At 44.9% G+C, this 9079-nt stretch overlaps 1 protein-coding gene across 1 annotated transcript in view; it reads left to right on the top strand.

Moving 5' to 3' along the window:
* LOC115118500 (probable E3 ubiquitin-protein ligase HERC1) overlaps positions 1–9079 on the top strand; it is a 61945-nt gene continuing 52866 nt past the window's right edge. Inside the window, exons 1-2 of the mRNA XM_065016944.1 lie at positions 1–254; positions 8558–8740. Coding sequence (XP_064873016.1) covers positions 8582–8740 — 159 coding nt within the window. The 5' untranslated portion in view covers positions 1–254; positions 8558–8581. The remainder of the gene's footprint in view (positions 255–8557; positions 8741–9079) is intronic.

Below are 9079 nucleotides of genomic sequence, written 5' to 3'. Positions count from 1 at the left end.
CTGAGCAAAGGGTTGGGAGTGAACCTCATCTGGATCCATTGCAGTGGAAGTTGCAGCCAGAAACGAGGTGGGAAGAAAGGAACTTCTGACTGGCAGTCTTTTTTTGTTGTTGTAACTAACGACACCTTATCAAAAACCCACAAATACACTTACGGGGATACACAACCTATACGTTCTGCAGTTGCAGAAACCTTTGTTATTGCAATGAAGTGTATTGACGTGCCACAGTGAAGAGGCCCCTTTGACAGTTGATGGTAAGCTACAGTACCCAGCTAGGCTAGCTAGCTTGGCCTTTCTATGTGTATAGCTTGAATGCAATGTCAATACTTTTCCTACAATTCATTTTACTATTGCAAAAACAGTGCCGGTCTTGCTTATCTGTATCTGTGATGGCCAATTAGCTAGCCGTAGCCTGTGTTTCCCATGTACCTACATCTGTATGAGTTGCTTTCAGCTATCTAGCTACCTAGCTAGCTAACAGCACAGTATATTCTGTTGGTTAGCATCGGTAGCCTGCTAGCATTAGCTTTATGTTGTGCTTCAGCACCAGTTTACAACATAACTGTAGTTAGCTAACTGTTAGTGTGTAACAACGCTGTAATAAACTTAGCCAGCATGCTAGTGAGTGAATTATTTTGATTATGGCCTATGTAGATAACAACACAGGCCTAGTAGACTAGTTGAATTGTAGCTAGTTCCATGCGATGGTAGCTACAGTAGCTAGTCTGTTAGCGTACCTTACTATCCAGCTGTGTCATGTCAGTCTAACATATTCCGTGTCTGGTGTATATTAGTCAAGCTAGTTTACCAATAACAAATAGCATTTATGTTGTTTTTGTGCATAGTCTGTTAAAGCTAGGTAGGTTAGAGATGTGGAATGTGTTAGTTAGCCCGCTAACGTTAGCTACTAGCTAGCTAGTTTGTGCAATTAGTGACGCTAGCTAGCCAGCTGATTTGCCTACCTTACTGTTTATCTATCATAGGCAAGTATTTAGTAGTTAGCTGAAGTAGCTAGCTGAGTCTACAGTATATCAACACTGTATTGCCTACTATGACCATTTACAGTATTCCACATTGCTGGCCTTACTCACCCGAGGCTGTCACTGGGCACCTACTGATTGCACAGTACGATTTATAATATGAGCGACAGCTGTCAAAGCAATTCACTTTATGTCAATCTTGTATGTTCAGTAATGCAGCAGGCAGACATAGCACGCCTGCTAATGAGATTGTCGATAATGCAGGTGCCCTTCTTCTTGAGCCCAATATAGCATGGTGAAAGCTGTACATAAAAAAAAATATATATATATATATATAAATTGAGTAATTTAGCAGATGAATTTATCCAGAGTGATTTACAGGAGCAATTAGGGTTAAGTGTCTTGCTCAGGGGAACATTGACAGATTGTTCAACTAGTCAGCTTATGGTTTTGAACCAGCTACCTTTGGGTTACTGGCCCAAACATTCTTAACCACTAGGCTACCTGCCGCCCGTAATACAAAAAGGATTGTGCAACAAGAGATAGAGAGAGGAATCCTTCTATGAAATGCACGTAGGAAATGCATTGTCACTGTGTAGTGCCATGGCCACTTCCAGACCGTTAGGCAGTAAGCATCACCATAGCTGTGGACAGTGAAATCAATGTTTACAGCTGTTGTTGCAAGATTTCATGGTTGTCGAATGTGTGTTTAACCTATGGTACTACTAACAGTTAGTTATTTGTATTGCATAGTGTATAATGATGAAAGGTAGCTAACAACTAGGCCTGCTGGTATGAGTGAAGGGGGGTGGTAAGGGAATACCGAGACGTAATAGACAAGCCTGAAGGGAAGGAGAAAACATTTCTTCTTCTACACTCTGTATCAGGTGACCTATTTCCCCCCTCCAGATAAAACAGGTTCATAATCCAATAGTAAGTGCTGTTGAAATATTACAGCCTCATTTTGTTGTCTAGGCCTTCCGCATGTTTCTCTCCACGTTGCTTCCCTGATGTGTGTTGCTTCCCCAACGTGTGTTGTTTCCCCGACGCGTGTTGCTTCCCCGACGCGTGTTGCTTCCCCGACGTGTGTTGCTTCCCCGACGCGTGTTGCTTCCCCGACGTGTGTTGCTTCCCCGACGCGTGTTGCTTCCCCGACGTGTGTTGCTTCCCCGACGTGTGTGTTGCTTCCCCAACGTGTGTGTTGCTTCCCCAACGTGTGTTGCTTCCACAACGTGTGTTGCTTCCCCGACGTGTGTGTTGCTTCCACGACGTGTGTTGCTTCCCCGACGTGTGTTGCTTCCCCGACGTGTGTTGCTTCCCACGTGTGTTGCTTCCCGACGTGTGTGTTGCTTCCCCAACGTGTGTTGCTTCCACAACGTGTGTTGCTTCCCCGACGTGTGTGTTGCTTCCACGACGTGTGTTGCTTCCCCGACGTGTGTTGCTTCCCCGACGTGTGTGTTGCTTCCCCGACGTGTGTTGCTTCCCCGACGTGTGTGTTGCTTCCCCAACGTGTGTGTTGCTTCCCCAACGTGTGTTGCTTCCACAACGTGTGTTGCTTCCCCGACGTGTGTTGCTTCCCCGACGCGTGTTGCTTCCCCGACGCGTGTTGCTTCCCCGACGCGTGTTGCTTCCCCGACGTGTGTGTTGCTTCCCCGACGTGTGTTGCTTCCCCGACGTGTGTTGCTTCCCCGACGCGTGTTGCTTCCACGACGCGTGTTGCTTCCCCGACGTGTGTTGCTTCCCCGACGTGTGTTGCTTCCCCGACGCGTGTTGCTTCCCCGACGCGTGTTGCTTCCCCAACGCGTGTTGCTTCCCCAACGTGTGTTGCTTCCCCGCGATAGTTCATGCAGGCTATGACTGCTGTGCTGATGTGTACTGGCTGATTGGTCCGCTGGTGTAAATAAGCCTATCCTGCCAGAACTGCGAGTATCTGTGGCAGAAGCACATGTATTGTCTATGTTTACTACTGTTATCCTGTGTAATTGGAATGATCTGAAACGTTTACACCTAGGTCGTTGGGGAATATTTGATGACACGGTTACTTCCAGCAAAATTAGGTCATTACATTGGCTCCATGGATTAGGCCGACAGCATGTTGATAAATCTTCCCCCGAGGAGTATTGGGGATTGCCATCTGTAGTAATTGGAGCGCAGTGTTAGGCTAGCTAACTGTTTTACAAGTCATACATCATATCAATGGGTCTAGTTGGAGTTCTGAGGACATGTCGGAGTTGTGAGGACGTGTCGGAGTTGTGAGGACGTGTCGGAGTTGTGAGGACGTGTCGGAGTTGTGAGGACGTGTCGGAGTTGTGAGACGTGTCTGAGTTCCGAGGACGTGTCTGAGTTCCGAGGACGTGTCTGAGTTCCGAGGACGTGTCTGAGTTCCGAGGACAGACCTGTTGGAGTTCCGAGGACATGTTACATGTTAGGTCTATAGCGTAGTTCCAGAAGCAGAATGTGGTCAGTGTGATCAACAGTTTGCTGTGATCACATTGTCCTGCACGGATGTGATCACAGTAAAAAGGTTGTTTCATTTCCTGTTGTGAATAGAATTGTTCCTCTCAGGGCAACCAAACAGTGTCGCCTCGTCCTCGATGGTAGTCATCCATCTTGTCCTTACTGGACTATTGGCACCAGACTGACTACATGCTTGTTATTTCCTGTTGTGAATAGAATTGTTCCTCTCAGGGCAACCAAACAGTGTCGCCTCGTCCTCGATGGTAGTCATCCATCTTGTCCTTACTGGACTATTGGCACCAGACTGACTACATGCTTGTTATTTTCTGTTGTGAATAGAATTGTTCCTCTCAGGGCAACCAAACAGTGTCGCCTCGTCCTCGATGGTAGTCATCCATCTTGTCCTTACTGGACTATTGGCACCAGACTGACTACATGCTTGTTATTTCCTGTTGTGAATAGAATTGTTCCTCTCAGGGCAACCAAACAGTGTCGTCTCGTCCTCGATGGTAGTCATCCATCTTGTCCTTACTGGACTATTGGCACCAGACTGACTACATGCTTGTTATTTCCTGTTGTGAATAGAATTGTTCCTCTCAGGGCAACCAAACAGTGGTCTCAATGATGGTAGTCATCCATCTTGTCCTTACTGGACTATTGGCACCAGACTGACTACATGCTTGTTATTTTCTGTTGTGAATAGAATTGTTCCTCTCAGGGCAACCAAACAGTGTCGTCTCGTCCTCGATGGTAGTCATCCATCTTGTCCTTACTGGACTATTGGCACCAGACTGACTACATGCTTGTTATTTTCTGTTGTGGTCCTTCTTCTTCTCACAGCCACCATATCAAATGGTCTCAATGATTGTTTCCCACCCCTGTCTCAATGGTTAATATCTCCCCCTCTAATATCTTCTGTCAGCTGTAACAAAGCCCCATCTCCTGTCCTGACAGTCTAATATCTTCTATCAGCTGTAACAAAGCCCCATCTCCTGTCCTGACGGTCTAATATCTTCTATCTGTCAGCTGTAACAAAGCCCCATCTCCTGTCCTGACGGTCTAATATCTTCTATCTATCAGCTGTAACAAAGCCCCATCTCCTGTCCTGACAGTCTAATATCTTCTATCAGCTGTAACAAAGCCCCATCTCCTGTCCTGACGGTCTAATATCTTCTATCTGTCAGCTGTAACAAAGCCCCATCTCCTGTCCTGACGGTCTAATATCTTCTATCAGCTGTAACAAAGCCCCATCTCCTGTCCTGATGGTGTAATATCTTCTATCAGCTGTAACAAAGCCCCATCTCCTGTCCTGACGGTCTAATATCTTCTATCAGCGGTAACAAAGCCCCATCTCCTGTCCTGACGGTCTAATACAAAGCCCCATCTCCTGTCCTGATGGTCTAATATCTTCTATCAGCGGTAACAAAGCCCCATCTCCTGTCCTGACGGTCTAATACAAAGCCCCATCTCCTGTCCTGACGGTCTAATACAAAGCCCCATCTCCTGTCCTGATGGTCTAATATCTTCTATCAGCGGTAACAAACCCCCATCTCCTGTCCTGATGGTCTAATATCTTCTATCAGCTGTAACAAAGCCCCATCTCCTGTCCTGACGGTCTAATATCTTCTATCAGCTGTAACAAAGCCCCATCTCCTGTCCTGACGGTCTAATATCTTCTATCTATCAGCTGTAACAAAGCCCCATCTCCTGTCCTGACGGTCTGATATCTACTATCAGCTGTAACAAAGCCCCATCTCCTGTCCTGACGGTCTAATATCTTCTATCAGCTGTAACAAAGCCCCATCTCCTGTCCTGATGGTCTAATATCTTCTATCAGCTGTAACAAAGCCCCATCTCCTGTCCTGACGGTCTAATATCTTCTATCAGCTGTAACAAAGCCCCATCTCCTGTCCTGATGGTCTAATATCTTCTATCAGCTGTAACAAAGCCCCATCTCCTGTCCTGATGGTCTAATATCTTCTATCAGCTGTAACAAAGCCCCATCTCCTGTCCTGACGGTCTGATATCTACTATCAGCTGTAACAAAGCCCCATCTCCTGTCCTGACGGTCTAATATCTTCTATCAGCTGTAACAAAGCCCCATCTCCTGTCCTGATGGTCTAATATCTTCTATCAGCTGTAACAAAGCCCCATCTCCTGTCCTGACGGTCTAATATCTTCTATCAGCTGTAACAAAGCCCCATCTCCTGTCCTGATGGTCTAATATCTTCTATCAGCTGTAACAAACCCCATCTCCTGTCCTGATGGTCTAATATCTTCTATCAGCTGTTGATGTTAAGCCCCATCTCCTGTCCTGATGGTTAATATCTTCTATCAGCTGTTGACAAAGCCCCATCTCCTGTCCTGACGGTCTAATATCTTCTATCAGCTGTAACAAAGCCCCATCTCCTGTCCTGATGGTCTAATATCTTCTCTCAGTCTGGTAACAAACCCCCATCTCCTGTCCTGATGGTCTAATATCTTCTATCAGCTGTAACAAAGCCCCATCTCCTGTCCTGACGGTCTAATATCTTCTATCAGCTGTAACAAAGCCCCATCTCCTGTCCTGATGGTCTAATATCTTCTATCAGCTGTAACAAAGCCCCTTCTCCTGACGGTCTAATATCTTCTATCTGTCAGCTGTAATGTTAATGTCTCTCCTCTGTCTGGTTGATGTTAATGTCTCTCCTCTGACTGTCTGGTTGATGTTAATGTCTCTCCTCTGTCTGTCTGGTTGATGTTAATGTCTCTCCTCTGTCTGGTTGATGTTAATGTCTCTCCTCTGTCTGTCTGGTTGATGTTAATATGTCTCTCCTCTGTCTGGTTGATGTTAATGTCTCTCCTCTGTCTGGTTGATGTTAATGTCTCTCCTCTGACTGTCTGGTTGATGTTAATGTCTCTCCTCTGTCTGTCTGGTTGATGTTAATGTCTCTCCTCTGTCTGTCTGGTTGATGTTAATGTCTCTCCTCTGACTGTCTGGTTGATGTTAATGTCTCTCCTCTGTCTGTCTGGTTGATGTTAATGTCTCTCCTCTGTCTGTCTGGTTGATGTTAATATGTCTCTCCTCTTTCTGTCTGGTTGATGTTAATATGTCTCTCCTCTGTCTGTCTGGTTGATGTTAATATGTCTCTCCTCTGTCTGTCTGGTTGATGTTAATATGTCTCTCCTCTGTCTGGTTGATGTTAATATGTCTCTCCTCTGTCTGGTTGATGTTAATGTCTCTCCTCTGTCTGTCTGGTTGATGTTAATATGTCTCTCCTCTGTCTGTCTGGTTGATGTTAATATGTCTACTCTGTCTGGTTGATGTTAATATGTCTCTCCTCTGTCTGGTTGATGTTAATGTCTCTCCTCTGTCTGGTTGATGTTAATGTCTCTCCTCTGTCTGGTTGATGTTAATATGTCTCTCCTCTGTCTGTCTGGTTGATGTTAATATGTCTCTCCTCTGTCTGTCTGGTTGATGTTAATATGTCTCTCCTCTGTCTGGTTGATGTTAATGTCTCTCCTCTGTCTGTCTGGTTGATGTTAATGTCTCTCCTCTGTCTGGTTGATGTTAATGTCTCTCCTCTGTCTGTCTGGTTGATGTTAATATGTCTCTCCTCTGTCTGGTTGATGTTAATGTCTCTCCTCTGTCTGGTTGATGTTAATATGTCTCTCCTCTGTCTGGTTGATGTTAATGTCTCTCCTCTGTCTGGTTGATGTTAATATGTCTCTCCTCTGTCTGTCTGGTTGATGTTAATATGTCTCCTCTGTCTGGTTGATGTTAATGTCTCTCCTCTGTCTGTCTGGTTATGTCATAGCTTATTGTTGTTCCTATGATTGTTTTCCTTTCTTAATGGTTAATATCTGTCCCCCTGTCCTCGTTAATATCTGTCCCCCTGTCCTCGTTAATATCTGTCCCCCTGTCCTCGTTAATATCTGTCCCCTTGTCCTCGTTAACCTCTTACCTCTACCTGGGACGCTTGCGTCCCAACTAGAGCTCTGGAAATGCAAATGCGCTACGCTAAATGCTAATAGTATTAGTTAAAACTCAAAAGTTCATTAAAATACACATGCAGGGTATCAAATTAAAGCTACACTGTTGAATCCAGGCAACAAGTCAGATTTTTAAAATGCTTTTCGCGACAGCATGAGAAGCTATTATCTGATAGCATGCACCAATACACTACAACAGAAAAGCACAGCAGGGGACGTAAACAAAATAATTAGCATTTCGGCGTTACACAAACCGCACAATAAAATAGAAAACAGTCATTACCTTTCACCATCTTCTTTGTTGGCACTCCTAGATGTCCCATAAACACTATTGGGTCTTTATTTCGATTAAATCGGGCCATATAAAGCCAAGACATCGTTATATGTAGACTGTGTGATAAACGAAAAACAGCGATTTCACAACGTAACGTCATTTTTTAAAATTCAAAAAGTAGACGATAAACTTTCACAAAACACTTCAAATACGTTTGTAATGCTACTTTAGGTATTAGTAAACGTTAATAAGCGATAAAAATCATCCGTAGGCGATGTATATATCATTAGCTGTCGTCTTGGAAAAATTTCAGGAGAGAGCTCTTCCGAATGATCTGGGCGGAGACCGGAGGTAAGCGGTGCCCCTCTTTCGGTTCAACCAAGAATCAAAGATGATTAAATTCACAAGATACTCGACTACATGGGGATGCTGTGGGAGTTGAATGCTCGGTCTTATCTAATTCGGCTCACTGTTAACAATTGCTGGAAGTGGCGCAAGGATATTTATTTCCATTTTCTGTGATCAGGTTTTCCTGCGCTTTCCGATGTAACGCACGTTATGTAATAGCCACAGTCGTGATTTAACCAGTTTTAAAAACGTCCGAGGGTTTCCTATACACACATTCTAACCATATGAACGTACTATATTCCTGGCATGAGTAGCAGGGCGCTGAAATGTTGCGCGATTTTTAACAAAATGTTCAAAAAAGTAGAGGGTAGGAGCAACAGGTTAATATCTGTCCCCCTGTCCTCGTTAATATCTGTCCCCCTGTCCTCGTTAATATCTGTCCCCCTGTCCTCGTTAATATCTGTCCCCTGTCCTCGTTAATATCTGTCCCCTGTCCTCGTTAATATCTGTCCCCCTGTCCTCCCAGGACTAATGGCACCAGAGTGACATCATGGCCCTGATGATACCTCCAGTGAAGCTCAAATGGCTGGAGCACCTGAACGGCTCGTGGATCACGGACGACAGCGAGTCCATCTCCACGCGGGAGGGCGTGTCCGTGCTCTACTCCAAGCTGCTCACCAACAAAGAGGTGGTCGTCCTTCCCCAGCAGGTGGGAGGAGCAGAATGAGATTGAGTTAATGTCTGTGTACCAAATGGAACTCGGCTTCTCTGTGTAGAGGCCATATGGCGACACAGCCAATACTTTATCGTCTGCATTGCGCAGAAATGTAGTTTTATTATTATTAATTAAAAAATATATATATATTATTATTATTAGCCCTATATGTCATCGCTAAGCCCGAGTGCCAGTTTGTTTATACTATCATACCAACTCCTTGTCAGTCTCTGTCATTACCAACATCTGTTTGGTCCTGAGCACAAACAGATCTGGGATCAGACTTAAAGGTTTAATGAGGCCCCCAGTGACAACATCACATAGCTAACACAT

The sequence above is a fragment of the Oncorhynchus nerka genome, unplaced genomic scaffold, assembly GCF_034236695.1.
Source record: "Oncorhynchus nerka isolate Pitt River unplaced genomic scaffold, Oner_Uvic_2.0 unplaced_scaffold_727, whole genome shotgun sequence".
NCBI lineage: Eukaryota > Metazoa > Chordata > Actinopteri > Salmoniformes > Salmonidae > Oncorhynchus > Oncorhynchus nerka.
Note: the sequence above shows the minus strand (reverse complement) of the source record. Positions and strands in the feature narration are given on the sequence as shown.